Here is a 23,242-nt window from a genome sequence, read left to right on the forward strand (position 1 = left end):
AGATAAATAGGGACCGCTTACGAGCGGGAAGGTAAACGGCGTTTCCATGTGCGGCTCTGGCTTGCCAGAGCAGCGATGTCATGCTGGCCACGTGACCCGGAAGTGTCTCCGGACAGCGCTGGCCCCTGGCCTCTTAAGTGAGATGGGCGCACAACCCCAGAGTCTGTCAAGACTGGCCCGTATGGGCAGGGGTACCTTTACCTTTACCTTTACTATTTATTGAAAGTGCCGGAGGCTGCACACATGAAAGTCATGACAACACACTAAAAGCTAAAATACACAGCATAAAAATAACAGAATAAAACCAGATTGGTTATCACAACTTGCCAAATGTTCTCTAATGTCTGACTAGGTAAATATATAATACACAGGCACTTATATTTGGTTGTAAGTTGCTTTGGATTGCCTTGGGCACCTTAAAGCAAGTAAAAATTGAATCATTATAATAATAATAATAATTTCTTTTTTTCCAAAGGAATGAATAAGTATTAATTTCTGATATGCACACTGTGGAAATGCTTCCAAAGGGAAATCATTCAACAGAATAACAAAGATGACCAAAGCAACTCTTAACAATTCAGCACTTGCAGAAATATGTCTGTTATCTCTGTTCTACAATCCTAAAACAGGCTTGGCAGACATGATCAGCTATAATAATAACTTTAATAACTTTTAACTTCTTTCAAGAGTAAGAATCATATTTTTTTTTAGCTCATCCGACACATGAACCATCATCTCTGAGACACAAAAGCATTTTGCAACTTTCCCCAAGATGCTGCTTCAAGATTAACTTTTAAAAAATATTATTTTGTAAATCTTCAATGACAGCTAGCGGTTTGTCTTGGCAAATTTTCCGTTATGATGTGGCTAAAACATAAATCCATGGAATCTTGGGGGAAAACATGGCCTGGAATTACAAATTACACACCACTAAGAGTCAGCACAAGCAGGTCGTGCAGAAAAGCATCCAACACGAGCATGGTGAATTTAAAAATCACAGTGTGCTCTCTCTCACGCACTCTCTCGGTTTCCCCCTTGGTTCTCTAATAATTGCAAAACAGGGAAATCAAACAAATGGCCTGTCAAAAAAAATGGCAATAGAAGAAAGTCCTAATTTACATTCTAAAGATGGCGTGTGTTGAAATACCAAGAGATAAATAAAACCCCTGTACATTTGGGGATTGTAAATTAAAGCATTATGCTTAAAATTCTACAAGGAAGGCTCAAGCAGTATGTGGACCGAGAACTCCCAGAAGTGCAAGCTGGATTTAGAAGAGGCAGAGGAACCAGAGACCAAATTGCAAACATGCGCTGGATTATGGAGAAAGCTAGAGAGTTCCAGAAAGACATCTACTTCTGCTTCATTGACTATGCAAAAGCTTTTGACTGTGTCGACCACGGCAAACTATGGCAAGTTCTTAAAGAAATGGGAGTGCCAGATCACCTCATCTGTCTCCTGAGAAATCTCTATGTGGGACAAGAAGCTACAGTTAGAACTGGATATGGAACAACTGATTGGTTCAAAATTGGGAAAGGAGTACGACAAGGCTGTATTTTGTCTCCCTGCTTATTTAACTTATATGCAGAATTCATCATGCGAAAGGCTGGGCTGGATGAATCCCTAGCCGGAATTAAGATTGCCGGAAGAAATATCAACAACCTCAGATATGCAGATGACACAACCTTGATGGCAGAAAGTGGGGAGGAATTAAAGAACCTTTTAATGAGGGTGAAAGAGGAGAGCGCAAAATATGGCCTGAAGCTCAACATCAAAAAAACGAAGATCATGGCCACTGGTCCCATCACCTCCTGGCAAATAGAAGGGGAAGAAATGGAGGTAGTGAGAGATTTTACTTTCTTGGGCTCAATGATCACTGCAGATGGTGACAGCAGCCACGAAATTAAAAGACGCCTGCTTCTTGGGAGAAGGGCAATGGCAGGCCTAGACAGCATCTTGAGAAGTAGAGACATCACCTTGCCAACAAAGGTTCGTATAGTTAAAGCTATGGTTTTCCCAGTAGTGATGTATGGAAGTGAGAGCTGGACCATAAAGAAGGCTGATCGCCGAAGAATTGATGCTTTTGAATTATGGTGCAGGAGGAGACTCTTGAGAGTCCCATGGACTGCAAGAAGATCAAACCTCTCCATACTGAAGGAAATCAACCCTGAGTGCTCACTGGAAGGACAGATTGTGAAGCTGAGGCTCCAGTACTTTGGCCACCTCATGAGAAGAGAAGACTCCCTGGAGAAGACCCTGATGTTGGGAAAGATGGAGGGCACAAGGAGAAGGGGACGGCAGAGGACGAGATGGTTGGATAGTGTTTTCGAGGTTACCAGCATGAGTTTGAGCAAACTGCGGGAGGCAGTGGAGGACAGAGGTGCCTGGCGTTCTCTGGTCCATGGGGTCACGAAGAGTCGGACACGACTAAACGACTAAACAACTCAACAACAAATTAAAGCAAGTCTGAATGACTTGTGTCCCAGCAAGCCAAACACAGCATACTAGCCACATATTATCTTGTGTAGGTACCTGACACACACACACACACACATCCTGTATTTACAGTCCCAGATAAACAGCAAAATCAGATCAGTTATTTACACAGCCAAGCTGCAGTTGGCTTGAAAGATTTCAAGTTGTGCTGCTTAATGATTGCCATGGACTGGTTGGGCACAGGGGAATGGTGAGAGAAACTGTTAAGTTGTGGGTGAACATATCAGATGACACAGTGATTCTTCAAACAGCTCTTGTTTATTCACAGGCCAGAACAGAACTGAACTGAAGAGTTCAGCCAGCCTGCTTATACAGAGCTCCACTACAACACAACTGTAACAACTTTCTGTAACTATCCAATCACTGAACGTCACTTTCAATTCCTTATTTGCATATGTGGACCTGAGTGAAAACTATCTACAGTATCTCCCTGCTGGCCCAGGGTGAGATACATAACAGAAACCAGGTGAGGAAGCCCCAAGGGAAGAAGGCTCAAAGACATGGGGGAGGGGGGAGAATTCTGAGTGGTCAGAGGGAGAAGACTGGGAGGTGTCAGAAGCTGAAGAGGTAAACTGGGTTTGCTGGGAGAGTCTGTGGCAAAGAGAAGTCCAGAATCAGAAGCAGGAGAGTGGGGAGGCCAAGAGGCAGAGAGGAGTCCAGATGGTGAAGAGGCACATGTGTCTTCTGCTGCTGCTGCAACAAGCTCCCCTCTCTCCTGGTCTCCCAGAACCAGGAGAGGCATGAAGAGGGCAGAGTAGTTAGCTTCACACAGGCATAGTCCCAGATTACTTGGGGAAACCCCTGGGGAGGACAGGATTTAGGCAGCTGTGGGTAGGCAGGGACTTCACAACAAGACCTGCTAGAGATGAGCTGCTGGGCTCATTAGACATGACACTCCTGTGCAGATCCCGTTTTTGCTAATCCAGAGTTAACTCCAACTTACTCAGTGTAATTTACTGCTGGCTCGCTCCTGTCAATGATACTGGCAAAGAAGATGAAACCAGGTAACTGGTAGAATGTGTAAAACACTAAGAGGGGCCCTATTCTGAGGCAGATGTGCCCTTCTCTCCTGCCAGTCAAGAGCTTAGCAGACTACATGAGAAGAACCCTGATGGATCAGGCTTAAAGTCTAGTTTTCACGGGGGCCAACCAGATGCCTATAGGAAGCCCCAGACCCTTCTCACAGTTTCCAGCAACTGGTATTCAGAGGCAAACTGCACTGAGACAGCCCTGAATGCTCCCTAACAATGGACCATCACTGATCCATGCTGGATTTGTCAGCAACAATTTACTGCCTTATTATCTCAATGCAATTTGGGTAGGGGGGCATAGAAGGAGCTACTGGGTGGATGTTCTTATGTCCTCTGGTGTGTCGTTTCTGAAAGGTTTCAGAGACAGGTCACCTGCAGGCATGTGCAACAAGGATTACTGCACATTTAACTGTGGGATAGGTGTTGGGGGGGGCAGGGAACAGAAGACACTATGTTTTAGAATTACATTTGAAAAAACACAGGAATCTAGCAAAATGTTATCAACAAAAAGGAATTTCTGATCAAAGAAAAAGCGAGAGAATGAATATAACAGGGAATAAGATAGAAACACAGAATAAACAGGTGGGTATAGTGGGTGATAAAGAAGTTATACCTGACCATTAATAAGTATTAGAGTGGAAGAATTTGACAGTAATATCAAATAAAACAACCCAACTTTGCAGGGAATGTCCAAAGGGGTAGAAAGCAAACTAAGGCTCTGTTTAACAGAAATATGTATAGGACTGAAAGACAAGAAACAACTTTAACATTCAGATAAATGCCTGCATGATCGCAAAATCCATGTGGTTATTTTAGAGATGCAACCGTTTTGCACACACCTGGGAATGGGGCTGACTAGCTCATGGAAGGTACATGAGCTCAATTAATCTTGGTGAGCATCAGCTGGGTGCCTGGTGCCCATACATAGCTCTGTTCCTGCCCCTTTGGAAGTCTGTAACTCCTTAACTGCCGTTTTATTGGTCGACAAAATTGCAATCATTGCAGAAGCAGCAGGACGGGGAAGTGGGGAGCTAGGTAGAATTCAGAGTCCTCCACCAGAAACAGCAGTCGGTGGCTCTAAACCAGTCTGTGAACACATTTGGCAGCTTGCATCCAAGATCAAGCCCTGCCAGTTCCAAGTCTTGTCCTCAGGTTGCCCCATTAAAGAGGATATCAAAGATGCAGGAAGGAAGTCACTATGGAATGCTCAGGTCTTAGCAGTTCACACTCTATATATAACAGAAGCCTATCCGCCTGGGATTCTTCTTCGTGTTACAATTGGTGGGGAAAGACGGTGTTATTTCTGAACACAAGGACACCCCCTCCCCGAGTATGTGGCATTGGATTTTGAGAAGCCATAGAAGGTTCTCAGGACACCTGCAAGGATGATACAAGATCTAGCAGGGAAACCGTAGGAGAGGCAGCCAATGGAATCGCCCGTAATTAGACTGAAGCATTGGAAGAGAGAAATGGTGATCATTTTACAAATAGTAGAATGAGTATCGCAGGATGTAATATAGTAGCTCATCCCTTCCACTGACAATAGAACAGGAAGCAGTGAGTTACAGGAAGGCAGATCTAGGTAAAGAGCAGAAAGTGCCCTTTGGATTCAGTTTTCATAGTCCAGATAAATAACTGTATAATATATTGCATAGGCAACGTAATATTGTGATTACAGATCATTCAGTCTCGCATATGTAGCAAGCGTATTGCAGACCCTCTAAGTGTCCCTATTTTCCAGGGACATCCCTGATTTAGAGAAGACATCCCGGTTTCTGATTTGATCCCACTTTTCCTTAGGGTGTCCCTACTTTCATGGGAGAAATGTTGGAGAGTATGGAGTTATCCAACCTCCAAGCCATCTGAAGGCAATCCTGTACAGTGGGACCTCGGGTTAAGAACTTAATTCATTCTGAAGGTCCGTTCTTAACCTGAAACGGTTCTTAACCTGAAGCACCACTTTAGCTAATGGGGCCTCCTGCTGCCGCCGCACTGCCACTGTGCAATTTCTGTTCTCATCCTGAAGCAAAGTTCTTAACCCGAGGTACTATTTCTGGGTTAGTGGAGTCTGTAACCTGAAGCACCACTGTATAAGGAAGGTTTTTTTAATGTTTAATGTTTTGTGTTTTTATATATGTTGGAAGCTGCCCAGAGTGGCTGGGGCAACCCCATAAGATATGTGGGGTATAAAGAGTAAAATTATCATTGTGGAATGAGACATCCCTATTTTCATCTGAGAAATGTTGGAGGGTATGGTGTTGTCTAAACCAGGACAACATTAGGACAATGTTCCCAGCTGTTTTTAACTTAGCAATGGAGAACAAGCAATGGAACAGGGAGTGTTTAATCCCCACCCCCAGTGTTATTTCCCAGCTGAAATATTCTCCTTCAATCACAGAATCATAGAATTGTAGAGTTGGAAGGGACACCAAGGATCATCTAGCTCAACCCTCTGCGATCTTTTTCTCTCCAGAAGGGCTAATAACAGCTTGCAGCAGGGGGTGGGGTAATTTTAGTGGAAGAGCTGTTCAGCATTCCCCTTCGCTGGCTGACTTTAAGAGTTTTTTAAAACTACTTTGGCCCTTAGATTACATGCTGAAATAGAGTTAGAGGACCAAAGCCACTTCATGGCACATTCCATTTACTAAGGAAGAGCATTCTGTAGATGCTCAGAGGTATTTCACTTACGAAGGGGAGAAACTGAGTCATTGTTTGGGGACCCTAACCAGAAGGTGCACATATAGTTTAAATCATCTAATTGATGTACTGTGTTTGTTTTTTATCTCATTTTATATTGTTTTGTTATGGTTTTTTTAATCTGGATGCCACATTGGGGGGCCTTTTGGAAGTCAAAAGGCAGATAAAAAAATTTGCAGAATGATAATGAAAATGACGACAACAACAGCAACAATGTTTTTGCCTTGAGATTCCTGGATTTTCTATAAGAATTTGGTATTTTAGAGAGGCAATGCGATAATTTTACTTTTCTTTGGAAGGAGGATGTGGTACTATTGCTTCCATGGCAACTATTTTTTTAATTAAATGAATATGCTAATTGCCCGTTTCAAATGGAATGTAAAATTGCACTTTTACTAACAGTAAATAACCCAAATCAGATTTTTAAATTAGCCACCAGCTATCATTTCTGTAATTCCCTTTCCTGCTACATGTATATTCACTTACTGCGGCCTTCAAGCAAAAACTTGTTTGTATATATAAATATTTCAGCTGGTTCAAATGTTTAGCAGGACTTTGTCTCCTGTCTTATCACAAATAACAAGAGTGAGGCTCATACCATTGGCTTGGATGGGACCAACTGCAATTAGTCGCCTCTCCTCCTTACCCCAAACTGAGTTCATCAGTGGCTATTTTATAATTTCATTCTATATCATTATATAAGAGTAGGTACCTTAATTTCCTTATTTTCTTCTTCCTCATCCTTTGGCATTATGACTATTAGACTATGTGTCATTTTTTAAAAAAAAATCAATTTGAGTATAATACATTTATATAATATATTTATGATGCCAAGGGATAATGGATGAGGAAGGACAAAGGAAGTAGAAAATAAGGAAATTAAGGTACCTGCTCTTATATAATATAATAGTGAATAACTAATCCTGGTTTATAATTCCTCAGTTGTTAACCCACATTGAGCCAGAATTCCCTGTGTCACATGCCAATGCTCTAAACAACTTGGGCCCCAAATATTTGAAGAAGTGTCTCATCCTACATCAATCTGGCAAGATGTTAAGATCAGCAGCAGAGGCCTGGTTGGCTGAGCTGCCACCCTCCATGGTTCAAGAGGTGGTAGCATGTGACAGGGTCTTCTCCGTGGTGTCCCCCACGTTGTGAAATGACCTCCCCTATGAGGTCTGTCTTGTTCCATCAGTTATGCTTTTTGATGATTGGTCAAGTTGCACCTCTTTGGTCAAGGGGCACCTTAGGCCTTGGGCTGAGTGGACATCTTCCCTCCTCCTCTTCTTCCTCCTCCAGTGTAGTCCTACATTTCTGTGCTGTCATTTTGTTATACAGTGGTGCCCCGCAAGACGAACACCTCGCAAGACGAAAAACCCGCTAGACGAAAGGGTTTTCCGTTTTTGGAGGCGCTTCGCTAAACGAATTTCTCTATGGGGTTGCTTCGCAAGACGAAAAAATCTTGCGAGTTCCCGCGTTTTTCTCTCGCTTTTTTCTGCCCTTTCCCTAAGCCGCTTATCAGCTGTTCCGCTGATAAGCCGCTTCTCAGCTGATCGCTAAAAGCCGCTAGACCGCTAATAGCGCTAATCCGCTAAGCTGTCAATGGGCTTGCTTCGCAAGACGAAAAAACCGCTAGACGAAGAGAATCACGGAACGAATTAATTTCGTCTTGCGAGGCACCACTGTACCAATATTGGGTTTTTTCTGGTTTTTATACTATGATTTTAATTGTACATTGCTACTTGTTTTAATTCTTACATTTTTTTGACCCACCATCATGACCAAGGTAGACTATAACATAAAATAGTACAGAAATAAATAAAGGGAACTGTGGCTTAATATGAGACAAGATCTTCACACTGAAACTATTAGGAATAAGTCTTTGGCCTTAACACTCCTAGTGCACAACCACTATTCCTATATAGGATTCCAAGATCTAATTCCAGGGAGGCTAGAATGATGTTGTGTCAAAGCAAGTCATGAATGTTACAGATGTTTTAGTTGAGATTCGCTCTGGTTCAGTTGCTGCTACAGCACCGGAGAGTGCTACACTGCAATGGCATCACAACATGACATGATGACATCATGCCATGTCATAACTTCACTAGGGCATGGTGCAGTGAGTGCCAACGTTGGGCACCCACAGTGGGGGGCCCAAGTTGGTGCCCCAGCCCTTCTGCTGCTACCTTGCTCCGTGCTAAGCCATGGTTCCGATTAGGGTGTCCTCTAAACCCAGCCTTGTGGTTTGTCTCTTCCAGGCAAAGCACAAACTGTAAGCCAAGAACAAAGTTTAGTTACAGCTTATGGTTTGTCTAAAGAAAGAGAAACTAGGAGCCTGGGATTGGACAACATGCGAAGCCAACCGTGCCTAGGAATGAAAATCTCGGGAGACGAGTAGTGGGTGTCACGAGAGGCGTCTGCCAGGGAAGCCCCGGGAACTCTCTTTTATTGAATATTACAAACATTGCCACAGGTGTGGTTGTGGCTGATTGGTTGATACAAACACAAAGAAACTCATTGCCTATTGGTTAATGCAAATGCAAGGCGGGAATTACATGTGAGGGGTGGGAATTACATGTGAACATTAATCACCGGTAGATTAAAGGCTGGGAAACGAGGTTGGGACTAGACAAGCATGAAACCTCCTAATTAATTATAACTAAAGATTAATATGGCATAAAACAATTACTAATGATTGATCATAACATGAAAGAATACAATAATCAAATTCTATAGATGTGGTCAGCTATGCATGGAGAACAAGTCACCATGAACTTAAAGTAAACTGAGCGATGAGGGAATGTCTTGGTGTTTGGAGCAGGTTCGTACAGTGTGTGCAGAAACAGAGAAAAGATTATAAGCGAGAGTTCCCAGAATGCAAGAGAAAAGAAGCAATGCTTCCCCATAATGCAACAATTATGTGCAGAGGGAAAACATATCTGCAGAAGGAAAACTTCCCTTTACCTTAATTCACAGCAATGGGAACAGAGGCAGAAAGCAGCCACAAACTCATCTCCAGGAGCCACAGTAACATCTTCTTTCTCCAAAACAATGTCTCCTGGACTCCATTAATTCTAACTATTCTATTTCACTTTAAAGGAAATGAATAGCAGTACTGAAATTGTAGGTTTTCCCTTTTCCTTTTGGCATCTCCGTAGGCATCCATGTTTTATTATAAGAAATAATAGCTTATAAATACATAGGTGAACAAATCAAATGGAGAATAGCATTTGGGGGAGGGGGATTTTTCCAGTAGGTATCATCTATATAATAATAATAATTTATTATTTATACCCCGCCCATCTGGCTGGGTTTCCCCAGCCACTATGGGCAGCTTCCAAACGAATATTAAAAACAATACAGCATCAGACATTAAAAACTTCCCTAAACAGGGCCGCCTTCGTTGTCTTTTAAAAGTAAAATAGTTGTTTACTGCCTTGACATCTGCTGGGAGGGCGTTCCACAGGGCAGGCGCCACTACTGAGAAGGCCCTCTGCCTGGTTCCCTGTAACCTCACTTCTTGCAGCAAGTTAACCGCCAGAAGGCCCTCAGCGCTGGACCTCAGTGTCTGGGCTGAACGATGGGGGTGGAGATGCTCCTTCAGGTATACAGGACTGAGGCCGTTTAGGGCTTTAAAGGTCAGCACCAACACTTGGAATTGTGCTCAGAAATGTACTGGGAGCCAATGAAGATCTTTCAGGACTGGTGTTATATGGTCTTGGCGGCCGCTCCCAGTCACCAGTCTAGCTGCTGCATTCTGGATTAATTGCAGTTTCCGAGTCACCTTCAAAGGTAGCCCCACGTAGAGCGCATTGCAGTAGTCCAAGCAGAAGATAACTAGAGCATGCACCACTCTGGCAAGAGAGTCTGTTCCACACCATGAATTCAATATAAAGTGTACTCAACAAAATATAAGCACCTCTTTCCACCTGAGCTCCCATCTAAACAAGCACCTGGTGGTGGTTTTTTCTCATTACACCTGGTGCAAAACATAATTAATTAGCAATATAATGATAGCAGCAGCACTGACCATTTTGCTGCGTTTGTTTCAGACACTTAAAAAAAAAATTACAGCAAGGCTAACAAGGGTAATGCCATAGATGAGCACAATAATCACAGAAAGCTTACCACACCTGAGGTGACAATTTAATGTGAACTGTACCTGAGGGCCCTAGCACACGGTACAATTTGGCATATTTCATTATGATCTTCGCAAGGCATCATCTGTTTGAAACTTTTAATAACTAGCAAGCTTTATCTCCTTCTCCCAACAGGCCACCTTTCCCACTTTTACTGTACCATTGGAAGTGACTATTCTGTGGCTCCTTAGCATTCTTTCTTTCTTTGCAATGTTATAAGCTTTATTAATAGTCTTATAATACATTACATATATATATATATAGTACATCTCGTATAGTAAATCTAGATTTCAATCCTATACACGAACACACACACAAAACCCCCATATACCTGTCCTTTCTTACATAGTTATAAACCTTAAGCTCCAGCTGTGTTTATGCTACTTTTTATGTGATTATTAACTAAAGTTATTAACAAAAAATATCATAAAAACTTTGGACTTCCTGTCAATTCCCGTTGTATGCTTTTATTCTAATAGTAAATGTACCTACCATTATTAATCTATTCTTTATATATTCTCTAATACATTCTTACAACAATTTGTACCGTTAATCTTATTTCTCCTATATTTCTTTATCGAAGGTCATTCAAATGCTGCCATAGACGAAAAACCATGGGTATATTTTTGTACATATCTCTTGTATTTTTCCCATTCCTAGTGAGAACTCTAGGAGTCAACTTGCAATTCAGATCTGGAATTCAGGCATCACCTATTTTTCTGTCTGCTACTTGCCACATGAGACACCTTAGTTATATGTTCTGTATGAGCAATCTCCAAGATCGGTCATAGTTCCCATTTCGCAGATGGAAGAACCAAGGCAGAACTATAGTGAGTTGCCAACGTCTATCAAGTAAATTCATCAATGGGTGAGAATAGAAACATAAGAAGCTGCCATTGGTCCATCTTGCTCAGTAACGTCTACACTGACTTACAACAGCTCTACAGATTTTCACACAAGAGTCTCACATAGCACTACCTGGAGATACCTGGGATTGAACTCAGAATCTTATGCAAGCAATGCATTGAACTATGTGCCTCCCTCAAATTTGAACCCAAGACTTCCAGAACCCAGTCCTAATATGGATCACTGTAGTTCAACATTGTGTGGCAGAGAGCATGATGGCGGAGTTAAGACTATCATAGGTTTGCTACATAAACCTTCATGAACCTAGAGTACAAAATGGAACAGAAGTGTAAATAAATGAAATAATTGCTTGAATGTAAAATGTATAGTCAAACCAGGAAATTAAGGCATCAGTTTCTGTTGCAATCAATAAGGCACTGGTCTGGAGATATATCTTTAAACACACACATATTCATACAAGGTATTTCTTCTATACACACACACACACACACACACACACACACACACACACCTTCCATACCGTGAAACTTTGTGAACATTTAAAGCCAGCAGTTCTGTTGAATATCAACCCCACTTGAATAGTATAGGTTCCTGTTTCCTCAAACTCTCCAACCAAGTGGAGAGTTGCATGCTCACTTAGCACACTAAAGACTGTGGCTTTTTTTTAGGTACCAAATGTTGCATGGAGGGGGCATCCTTGGCAACATTTTGACACTGAAACTTAGACCTAAAGATGCATTGCAGAGGTTTCCGACAAGTGCCATGTATGTAGGAAATGACATCCTCACATTTGCATCTGTATCCATGCTGAGCAATACACATTTGAAAGGAACATCTAATATTTAGTCAGGTAGCAAGACATGTGTCCCTTCAAACAGGTGATTTGTTAATACGAGACTATGATATTCAAGAACTGTCATTCCAATTACCTACACGATTATATTTGTCACACTGCAGCCAATGTGAATTTTACATATTTGTCACATTGCGGCCAATATGAATTTTACATTCCCATTGTAGCTTGATGTCTGCGCCAGCTCATGCAGCCTGCGATCCTATACACACTTAATGGGGTATAGTATGAAGTCAATGGGACTTCAGTCAATGGGACTCAATTCTGATTAGACATAGATAGGACTGTCCATGAAAGAACCACAATAGCACCCTTGCATGTTGGCTCAGAAACAAATGCATTACTGCTGCCTGTCATCTAGGCATATTACGTTGTTGATCATTATTCAAAAAAATTATTTATCTGCTTTCTTTATCAATGTTCAAGGCAGCATAGGAATGTAGGGAGCAGCCTTATACTGACTCATACCATTGGTCCATATGGTTTCCTGTTGACTGTCCAGGGTTCCAGACAGAGATCTTTCCTTGACTTACCTGGAGATGCCAGGGCTTTCACCAGAGACCTTTTGCATGCAAAAATACCACTGGATTTACTGCCGCGGCATATTTATTGGGGTGTAAATGTCACTGAATCCTGCAGGGCTTATTTCTGAGCCAGCTTGTCCAGCATCAGGCTGCTTATCTCTAAGGTGCTACAACACTCTTAATCGGCCAGGAAGTTCTTTTGGGCGAGCCCCATTGAAATGAATGGGAACTGTGCATGGGCACTGAACCACTGAGTCCTAAAGTCTGCTTGCTAGCTCCTCTTCTGAAAGTGAAAAGTTAAGAGGGGACACTGGCTGACTAGGAGATCCCGTAGACAATTCTAATATGATTGGAGAAGAAATTTATCTAAGCACGCTCATAAATCTTCAGAAATGAGCCTCACCTCCACAAACCCCATAACAGAAGAGTTCTGTGACATTCCAAAGCTTGCTACTTTCTCCACACACAAACACAGCTAAGGCACTGGAAATGTAGCATTTGAGCCAGTGTGGATTTTGCAGGCTTTCCTTCCCTCCACCCCGCTTGTATCCGTTATCGAGAAATGTCCTTTGCACGGCACTGCAAGCTGCTTCTATGTTTATAATGCACATATGGCAGTGGAGAGAGACCTGGAAAAGGACTGGCCCTTTGCACAGTCAAAAATAAAATAAAAATAAAGCATGCAACCTTGTTTCCCTTTCGGATCCTCGGACAACCGCACACAACGCACGTGGCCAACGCTGTGGTTAAACAACACCGACCCATTGATAAATCAAACACGGTACAATAACGCCAGTGGAGGGGTTTGGTTGGTTTGTTTTTTTAAAAAAAATAAAAATACTTACTCCTAAACGTCTGCTCCTTATCTTGACATACCCTTGCTTCACTATGTCGTTAAAATTGGAAGCCATCCTGGACGGAGGGAACAGAAGGAGCGGAGTTGGAACAAAGTTGCAATGCAATCCAGTTTGGGGCTGTGGGCTTGGGTGGTGCTGCTGTGTGTTGTTGTTTTGCTTTAAATCCCCCACCGACCAGCCTTCGGAATATATCCTCCTCCTGACCCAGAAACTCCCCGGCAAGAGTTTTGTTGCTGCTGCTATCTTTTAAAAAAAAAAGAAGGAAGGAAGGAATCCACTTGGGAAGTGAGAGGAGAAGAGTCAATGAGAGACGGAAAGCTCTCCTGCTGGATCAGCTGACGAGAGAGGCAGACAGCTCGCAGCTGACTGGCTTGTGCGATGAGATCAGAGAATCAGCCCAGAGAGAGCTTCCCCCTCCCCAAGCCTCGTTCCTTCCTCCCCTCCCCGGTTGTGGGCGGCGAGATCCGCCCTCACTCGCTGCCTGGGTGAAAGAAATGCTACACTTATATATAACGACGTCTGTTTGCCCCCTTCCCTCTTTGAAAGCGGGTTGAGCTGCGCCGGGAAAGAAGGGCTCGCCTGATTGTGGTTCAGGGATGAGGATACCTGTGGACCTTAGTCCAGATGTTTTGCTGGACTGCATCTCCCATCATCCCTGACAGCTGGCCATGCTGGGTGGGGTTGATGGGAAATGGAGTGCCTCTGGAAGGCCATAGGGTCGTCCCCCCCGCGTCCTTGGCATTAAAAAAAAGTGGGGGCAAGAAAATCGGGTTTTCAGCTGGAGACTTTGTGTTGGCACCTAATTGGTAGTAGCATCAAGAGTGAACTCCTGGAATATGGGTGCCCCTGAGCAGATGCAGAGGGCATTTCCGCCAACCTAAAGAGGTCCCCTGGACACGTGTGGCACTGTGGGTTAAACCACAGAGCCTAGGACTTGCTGATCAGAAGGTCGGCGGTTCGAATCCCCGTGACGGGGTGAGCTTCCATTGTTCGGTCCCTGCTCCTGCCAACCTAGCAGTTCAAAAGCATGTCAAAGTCCAAGTAGATAAATAGGTACCGCTCCGGCGGAAAGGTAAACAGCGTTTCCATGCGCTGCTCTGATTTGCCAGAAGTGGCTTAGACATGCTGGCCACATGACCTGGAAGCTGTACGCCGGCTCCCTCGGCCAATAAAGCGAGATGAGCGCCACAACCCCAGAGTCGGCCACAACTGGACCTAATGATCAGGGGTCCCTTTATCTTTACTTAAGAGGGTTACCAGCTATCAATAGTGTCCTCTATTCATTTGTTCGTTCAAATACAAAAGTATTGTTTGTTATAGGTGCTGTTATTATTTTGTAATAATATGTTATAGTATGCTGTTATGTTTTGTATTATAATATGTTTTTGTAATAATATGTTATAGGTGCTGTTATTATTTTGTAGTGTATTTTGTTGCTCTTTCACCTGGCGGACAGCGAGAAGAATTTCCATTAGCGAGTGGTTATGTAAACGCAGGACATAAAATACGGAACAAGTCATACGCTCCGAGTCAGAACAAGAATAAAATGAACAGGTCCCATAGTACTCACAATGTTGGACTGGGTCACTGGGGGGTTGGGGGCTTCCAGGATGAACCCCATAAGTAAGAGGAAGAGGGGGGTTAACATTGGCCCATTTGTTCTATGGCACAGAGCAAGTATTTGGTTATGCTAAGTGTGGTTCTTAACTGGCTAGCCAATGTCACTACCTCAATGGAAGGAAAAGGTTTGGCAAGCTTGTTCTTATACATTTTAACCCAACAGATAAAGGAGCCCAATAACTGGAAGGGATCCAGGGCATCATCTAGACTGACCCTCCCCCAACTCTATACAGTATGGTCGTCTGGTAGTCCACCAGAGTTTCACAAACTGTAAGCCAAAGAGGACCAGCAGGTCTTAGTACACTTTCAGGGACACTTTCAGGCAGCGTGCCAAGGGCCTTTTTGCTTGCCTGCCTCATTTCTGGCAGCAGCAGCTCCCAAACAGGAAGAGATGGTTTGTAAGCAAGGATAAAGCATGGGAATTTGACACAGGGCAGGAAAAAGAAATAAAGAAAAAGAAGGAAAGAGGAGAAATGGACGACAGGGGAACAGACTGGGGACTAATCTTTCCTGTAAAATTTAAAATATTATAAATGTGTTATAAGCATGTGACACCAGAGGGCACTGCAGAGCAATGTAAAACTGACAATGTAAAATTCCATTGAGAGCTATAGAACGTTTCTTTTTTAAGCGTTTTTACAATCAGCATAGATCCAGCCTGGGTGTGTTCAAGCATGGGGAATATTGCATTAGTTTTACTGATTATAATACTAAAGCTTCTGTCCCGTTTTCTAATATTCTGTTCAGACTGCAGTACTTGTTGCATTGTGACCAATATACCAGCATGGAGCTGTTTGACAGTAAGAGCTGTTTGATAGTGGAACAGACTCCTTTGGAAGTTTGTCGGCTCTCCTTCCTTGGAGGTTTTTAAGCAGAAGTTAGATGGCCATCTGCCATGGATGCTTTAGTTGAGATTCCTGCATTGCAGGGGGTTGGACTAGATGACCCTTGGGATCCCTTCCAACTCTACAATTCTATGATTCTACGGTGTGCCAAACTTCATTCACACTCTGTGACAGAGTGACGAACATCACTGGAAAATGTCTTTACTCCTCACCCACTTTTTCTACATGCCTGCTTCTGTTCTCCCAATGATTCACCCATAAAAGCAGCAGGAAAGAACTGGGTGACAGTATACTGCCTCAAATTTCATCACTTTCGCACTCCTGAAATCAAATAACATGGAAATGAGCGCCAAACATGTGCAGTATTCCATTAGGTTTCTGGAAGTGGGTTTTACGTACATCTTTTTGAAAGCTAAAATGTAATGCATAAAGTAATTGTTAGGGATACGTGGAGGAAAGTGAATAAACTTCCATTTGAATGCAGCCAGTGTCTTCCTGAGTGTGAAGAAAAGGGAAGGGGGGAGAATGGGAAGGAAAGGTGGTGAAAGGGATGGTTAGACTCAAGGAGAAGACAAGAAGAAGCACCCAGGGGTGCTGCTGCACCCTAAGGCACTCCCCTTCACACATACACACACACACACTCATCACACCCGATATCCCACTTGTCCCTCTGAGCCAGGGTGACTCCAAGGTGACTGATCAGCATCTCCCTTCTCCCTCCACTTTGGCAGGAAAGGCTCAGTGGCCCAGAAGGTACCACCACCCTAAAGCAGATGGAGATGGTGCTCTTCATCACAGGGAAGTTCTTTCAGGTGGCCTTGGTGAGAGGCCCAGCTCTGCTCGGCTGGTGGAAGCAGCCATAAGTGGTGAGGGTGGTGGTGAGCTTTCCTGCCAGCAGTTTCTAGGAACACTATAAATATCCTGTTCTGAAGTCTCTGCATACACACAAGTGCTTCATAAGACATCTCTTCCCCGCATTGAGGGAGGACCTTTGCTAGCAAAGTACAGTGGTACCTCGGGGTGCAAACACCTCGGGTTACAAACACTTCGGGTTACAAACTCCACTAACCCAGAAGTAGTACCTCAGGTTACAAACTTTGCCCCAGGGTGAAAACGGAAATCATGCACTGGTGGCATGGCGGCAGCAGGAGGCCCTATTAGCGAAAGCGCACCTCAGATTAAGAACAGTTTTGGGTTAAGAACGAACCTCCGGAACGAATTAAGTTCGTAACCCGAGGTACCACTGTATTGGCATCAGGCTTCCTATTAAATTCATTCTGTGCAAGCTGCAATCTTGAATGGAAATGAATGTGTGTGTGTTTCAGCATTTTCCACAATAGCATTATTATGTTGTCTCAAACCAGTGCTAGCATTTCTAATTGTGAGAGAACAAAAGGTCACATTTATGGGCTAGCCCTGTTGTTAATAATTTAAATGGATGATAATTATAAAATTACATTGTGGTAAGCATGGGGAAAAAGCATTTCGATATGTAGCTGAGATTTTTTTCTGAGAGGTTGTGAGAAAGGAATGTCCAATATTTAGATTGAAGCCGTCTGCTTGTTTCAGAAACCATCCACTGAGGGGTCTTCATGCCCAGCTGTGCTTCTCAGGCTCTCCCTCAAGGTGGATTGGTGAATGCATCTGATCAAAGTATCTTTCAACTGTAAGAGAAACAACTCATAATTTCTTCAGAATGTGGAAAAGATTAAATCAGGGGTGTAGAACCTGTGACCCTCCAAATGTTTCCAGACTACAACTCCTATCATTGCTGACCATTAACCACTGGTCACCAAGGTTGATGGGAACTGGAGTCCAACCACATCTGGAGGGCCACAGGTTCCAGACCCATGTGTTAAATATTCACCCTGCTCATCTTTTGTGAGCACAGAGAACCAATGATTACATGAAATGTCTGCTCTACAAGAGCTTCCACATTTGTTTCAAAAGTCAGGTCAGTTTTGCATGGGCTTATGGTCCTCCCGGCTCCTTGGAAATGATTGGGAAAACCCAGAAATGTAGGATCTACATTAGCACACAAGCAGGGAATCTTTGTTGTTGTTGTTGTTTAGTCGTTTAGTCGTGTCTGACTCTTCGTGACCCCATGGACCAGAGCACGCCAGGCACTTCTGTCTTCCACTGCCTCATGCAGTTTAGTCAAACTCATGCTGGTAGCTTCGAGAACACTATCCAACCATCTCGTCCTCTGTCGTCCCCTTCTCCTTCTGCCCTCCATCTTTCCCAACATCTTTTCCAGGGAGTCTTCTCTTCTCATGAGGTGGCCAAAGTATTGGAGCCTCAGCTTCAGGATCTGTCCTTCCAGTGAGCACTCAGAGCTGATTTCCTTAAGAATGGAGAGGTTTGATCTTCTTGCAGTCCATGGGACTCTCAAGAGTCTCCTCCAGCACCATAATTCAAAAGCATCAATTCTTCGGCGATCAGACTTCTTTATGGTCCAGCTCTCACTTCCATACATCACTAGTTTATAAACATCTAAAGGGATCTTTAGATTGAAGCAAATAAATCATCCCTCTCTCATAACACTAGAGCTCATTGGCACCCAAGGAAGCTGAATGTTGGAAGTTTCAGGACAGATAAAACAAAGTCCTTCTTGGCACAGCGCATAGTTAAATTATGGGACTCGCTCCCCTAGCAGGCAGTGATGGCCACCAACTTGGATGGCTTTAAAAGAGGATTGGTCAGATTCATGGAGGATAAGGCTACCAATGGCCAGTGGTGAAGATGACTATACGCGACCGCCACCACCACTGGAGGCAGTGATGCTTCTGAATTCCAGTTACTGAAAAGCACAGGAACAGGAAATGTTATTGTTATGTACTGAAGTTCTCACCCTTCAGTTCAGTTCTGTTCTGGCCTGTGAATAAACAAGAGCTGTTTGAAGAATCGCTGTGTTGTCTGATATGTTCACCCAGAGCTTAACAGTTATTATGCTTGGGTCTTGCTTGAGCGCTTAACACAGGCAACTGTGAGAACAGGATGCTGGACTAGATAAGCCACTGATCTAGCAGACTCTTCTCAGTTTCTTAAATGCTACTTGTTTTTAAACTACAGCAAACTGATCCACACCCCCCCCCAAACCAGCCCTTGTCACAGGAAAGAAATATGAACAGCTCCCCCAAGCCTGTCTGAACAGCTACTGAGTCAGAACCAAATACTTCTTTTCTCTCTTCTTTATCCCTACTCCCCTCCCCCCTGAACTATTTCAAGTTGTCTTATTTCCGGCAGAACAATTCCATCTGTACAGACCTTCAAGGTCTTCTTTCGTCATTTAATGCCTACCTAATCAATTTGAATGGGTAGTCAGAGAACCAGGAAGAAAGTGGATACCCCAAGGATATTTCTCCCAAAACTCCTATGACATTTCATGCTTTATTGTCTGCATCAGATAATTGGTTTTATCTGGATTCACAGAAGAACTTTCGGTTTCCATGAAAAGCACAACAAACAAATGAGAACTCTCTTTCATTGCACATTAGGATTCATTTTTTAAAAAAAGTATTTCCTGGTTCTCGCCCATTCCTGAATGCAAATAAACATTTTCTGGTGATTACTGAAGCTTAGCCTAACCACAGCAATTATGGCAAAGTCTTAATGAACCAGTTCACTAATGAGTGTGTCAGGCTTTGGCAACAGAGAACTGATTGAAGCAGAACCCAGACTAAATGGAAACAGTGATGGTCAGCAGATCTGGTGAACAGCAGGTGGTGAAGGGAAAATGGGTTCATGCCTAATTGATGGAATTCATTCTCCATCAAGGGTTTGTGATTGCTGCCTTCAGGCACTCCTGGACCCATCTCAGTTCCGGGCTACCTGACTGTAGATTACCCAAGAATTACTTTATGCAGACAGGGAGGGAGTGTCAATTTTTACTTTCATCCAATATAATCCAAGATGGCGGGAGGAAGGGTGTGGGGGTTTATGGGTGTGTGCTACCATCTCATAAAATATCCATGCAATACATAGCAATATTAAAACATAAGGTGGTTCTGATCTGCCTACAGGATCAGTACCATACAACCAACTTTAGCAAAAACCACTACAAGAAAACCAGCATTAAGGAAACAAAGACACCAGCAGTTAAAGTGCAAATCAACCATCTAATCCACAAATGGGGAATAGGAAATAATTCCAGTGTGGAGTGTCTTTCCAGAACTGTAATGGAAAGTATTGCAGTTTACGGGTGAAAGGGTCATTATCGACAGGAGAGGTTAATGTCTGCCATATAATGCTCAGTCAGGTGACAGGGCTAGATCTTCCACCCAGCGGACACACAGCACTAGTGGCGCAAGAGAAAAAATGCAATTGGATGTTAGAGACTTCTGACAAAAACAGAAAGAGGAGTGGAAATTGCCAGTGATTGCATATTCCTCCCAGGTCCAGAACACAAATAAATCCAGTGAATATAATCAGAATTCACTGCTATACTTACTTTCAGGGTTTACATTATAGGAAATTGATTTCTTTTCCTCCCCTTTGCATTGTGTTTCATTTACATTGAAATGAATGTAATGGAATAACGTAACGACAATTTAAGTTGCATAATTTACATAAAAAGGACATAGCATAGATATGTTATGTAATTTCTTGCATCCCTAGTGCAAGAGCTCAGCTGTTGAGTCCTAGTTTGAGAAACATACACAAAGAGTACCTTACAGACCCCTCATGTATTACCCAGCTAGCTTTGCTCGTTTTTATGTGCCATCACATGCTCTTTTCCTTCCAGATCAGTTCCCTATCAGTCTCATGTACCTCAGTGGGCCCTGTTCAGCCATAGCATGATTGTGTGTTTGCACATTGCTCAAAACTGATCTAAAGCCTTCTCTGGTTGATTGAAAGCTTAATGCCTTGCTAGCCTCCTTCCCTCCCTCTCTTCTTCTTCTTCTTCTTCTTCTTCTTCTTCTTCTTCTTCTCTCTCCCTGCCATTTTTATTCAACATTTTTGGTGCTGAAAATATGCGGTGACATTGTGAGGATGGATGATCTGCAGTGGGAGATTTAACACTGAAAGCTAAATTTACCATAGAGGTATAAAAATGGTGCTATTAGGAAAGACTGTCATGAAATGATTAATACTAGAAGGTTATGATCATTCCTTTCAGCCTTCAAACTAGTGAAGCCCATTAATCTGAAATCTGTAGAGTCATGCCAAATGTCGCTTGTTCCAGGGCTTATCCAGAGAAGCCACGATGTCTTCTTCATAAGGAAATCAATATTGAATGTGACCTGGCCTTTGTTTCACACTAATAAAAAGGGAAAATAAAAAGGCTGTGTGCAAATGCATTTCCATGTGTTTGTGATTCTAACGAATTTGTAGAAGTGGAGTTGTAGGAATCATTGAATGAATATTGAAATGCTACAAAAACTGTTCTTTAAAATGCTTTTCAGATATCTACCTATAAAGAGCTTCTCTATACTGGGCTGTGAATCAGCTGCTTAAGAGCAGCAGCTATGCCACGATGGAAATGTCTTCTACCTTCCTTCAAATTCATCCTCAAAGCCTACCCTTTTCGTGTGATCTTTAGTTTATCCTTTTAATCTTCATTCTCAGCTGTAACTAAGCTTTAGCTGCATGTGATGGTGTCTGCCCACATTCTTTTCTTCCTACAAGATGACATCACACTGATCACATGATCTGTAGGTATAAATAGATGAATGAACAAAAATAATGGATAATGGTAGTAAGAAATGTCAGTCTTTATAATGTGCCACAAGCACAGAGTATTCTATTCTATCCTATTAATTTACAACAGGGATTGTCTTTAGGTCTGTAAGCACATTTGCAAACCAGAGGAACTGTTGTGAGAACCACAAGCATCATACAACACACACCACAACCTTGTGTAATGGTGACAATAGAATGCTGTTTTCCATACCTCACAACTTAAGCAGGGTGTCCCTGATCGCAGAAACCAATCCTAGCTTTTGTTTTGATCCCAGAATGTCCCATTTAAGGCAGGCACCCTGGCACAAGTCAGCAGTGCCAGCACTGCTTTCTGGGATTGCTTTGGCGATCATCAAAAGTTACAACAATGGCTGTGGCATCCCCCTTGGAGGCTGGATCTGAAACCTCCTTGGAATCCCATACCCATGTTGCCTCTACAGCAACCTCTCAGTGAATGGCTCCCTTAGGGAGGAAATGGCGAAGGCTGCCCTCTGAGCTCTGCACCCAACTGACATTATTCAGAATGGGCATCTCCTCCCACAAAAAGCATTGATTCAGGTAATGTTGATTGGATTCTCTCCTTGTTCCTCATGTAGATCTTCACTCACCCCTTCTTAGGTCCCAAAATGTCTTGGGATGGCCCAGCAGCTACAGCTTGAACCAATTATTCCATGTAGATCAGTCTATGCCCCTACAGATGTTCCTGAACTACCACTCCTATCAGCCCCAATGATCAGGAATGATGGGAGTTGAAGGTCAACAACATCTGGAAGACCACAGATTCCCCATCCCTGTTATAGAAAGGATGTGGTATAAATGCACTATTTATAGGGACCTTACGGAAACTAAGCAGCTCTTTGGTCTGGTTGAGATGGAAGACCATCTGGGAACTCTGCATGCCATTGTAAGGTACAGAATACAAAACAATAGATAAAATCAACAGCTGGTGGAGGTTTTTTAAGGGTGTATTTATTAAACTTCTACCAGCATATAAGCAAAATTCTCTGCACAGTTTGCTTTAAAAACAAACAGAACTCTCACAATAACATTACAGTCAACCAAAATAAAATCCACAACAGTAATCCAAAAATACATACTGTAGGACAAAAATGAAAACTGTGATTCTCCCATTTAAAATCAGCTTCAGTTAAAAACTTTCTGAATTTATTTATTTTTACACGTGACTCTCAAATGCAAAAATGGAAGGTGCTAAGGACCTCTCCTAGGCAGGGTAGCCTCTATGGCAGCCCCAAAGTGATGAGATTCCCTCACCACAGAAGTCCATATGTAGTTTCCATTACATGCTGAAGACCAACTCTCAGCTTAGCTTGCCTCACAGGGCCATTGTGAAGATAAAGGGGGGAAGACAATGGAACACAGACTAGAGCTTTTAGGAGGAAAACCAAGTTACAAACACACAACAAGCAAAGCAAATGTGCAGTTTCAGAACTCTCACACAAAACTCTTTGCCCACCTTGATAAACAGCAAAATTGTTTGTGTTAAAGTACAGTCTCTGGAAATTTTAACTTGCTGCAGTTGTAAAATGCTTCATTATTTTATGGTTTTATTTGCTTATTCATTTTGCATTTTATATTTTTGTTTTATGGTTACAGCCGATTGATAAATAACAGC

General features: G+C 42.8%; 1 protein-coding gene and 1 long non-coding RNA gene across 3 annotated transcripts in view; both read right to left on the minus strand.

The window, feature by feature from the left end:
- The window catches only part of DOK5 (docking protein 5), a 54,937-nt gene extending 41,081 nt beyond the window's left edge, over positions 1–13,856 (minus strand). Inside the window, exon 1 of one of the 2 annotated variants that reach the window (XM_083744688.1) lies at positions 13,451–13,856. In XM_083744688.1, coding sequence (XP_083600814.1) covers positions 13,451–13,516 — 66 coding nt within the window. In that variant the 5' untranslated portion in view covers positions 13,517–13,856. The remainder of the gene's footprint in view (positions 1–13,450) is intronic. The other variant, XM_083744689.1, reaches the window with a different exon arrangement.
- Positions 1–23,242, minus strand: part of LOC310847238 — a 410,873-nt gene that overhangs the window by 276,449 nt on the left and 111,182 nt on the right. The window lies entirely within an intron of this gene.

Source organism: Podarcis gaigeae (assembly GCF_964106915.1).
Source record: "Podarcis gaigeae genome assembly, chromosome: 6".
Classification (NCBI taxonomy): Eukaryota; Metazoa; Chordata; class Lepidosauria; order Squamata; family Lacertidae; genus Podarcis; species Podarcis gaigeae.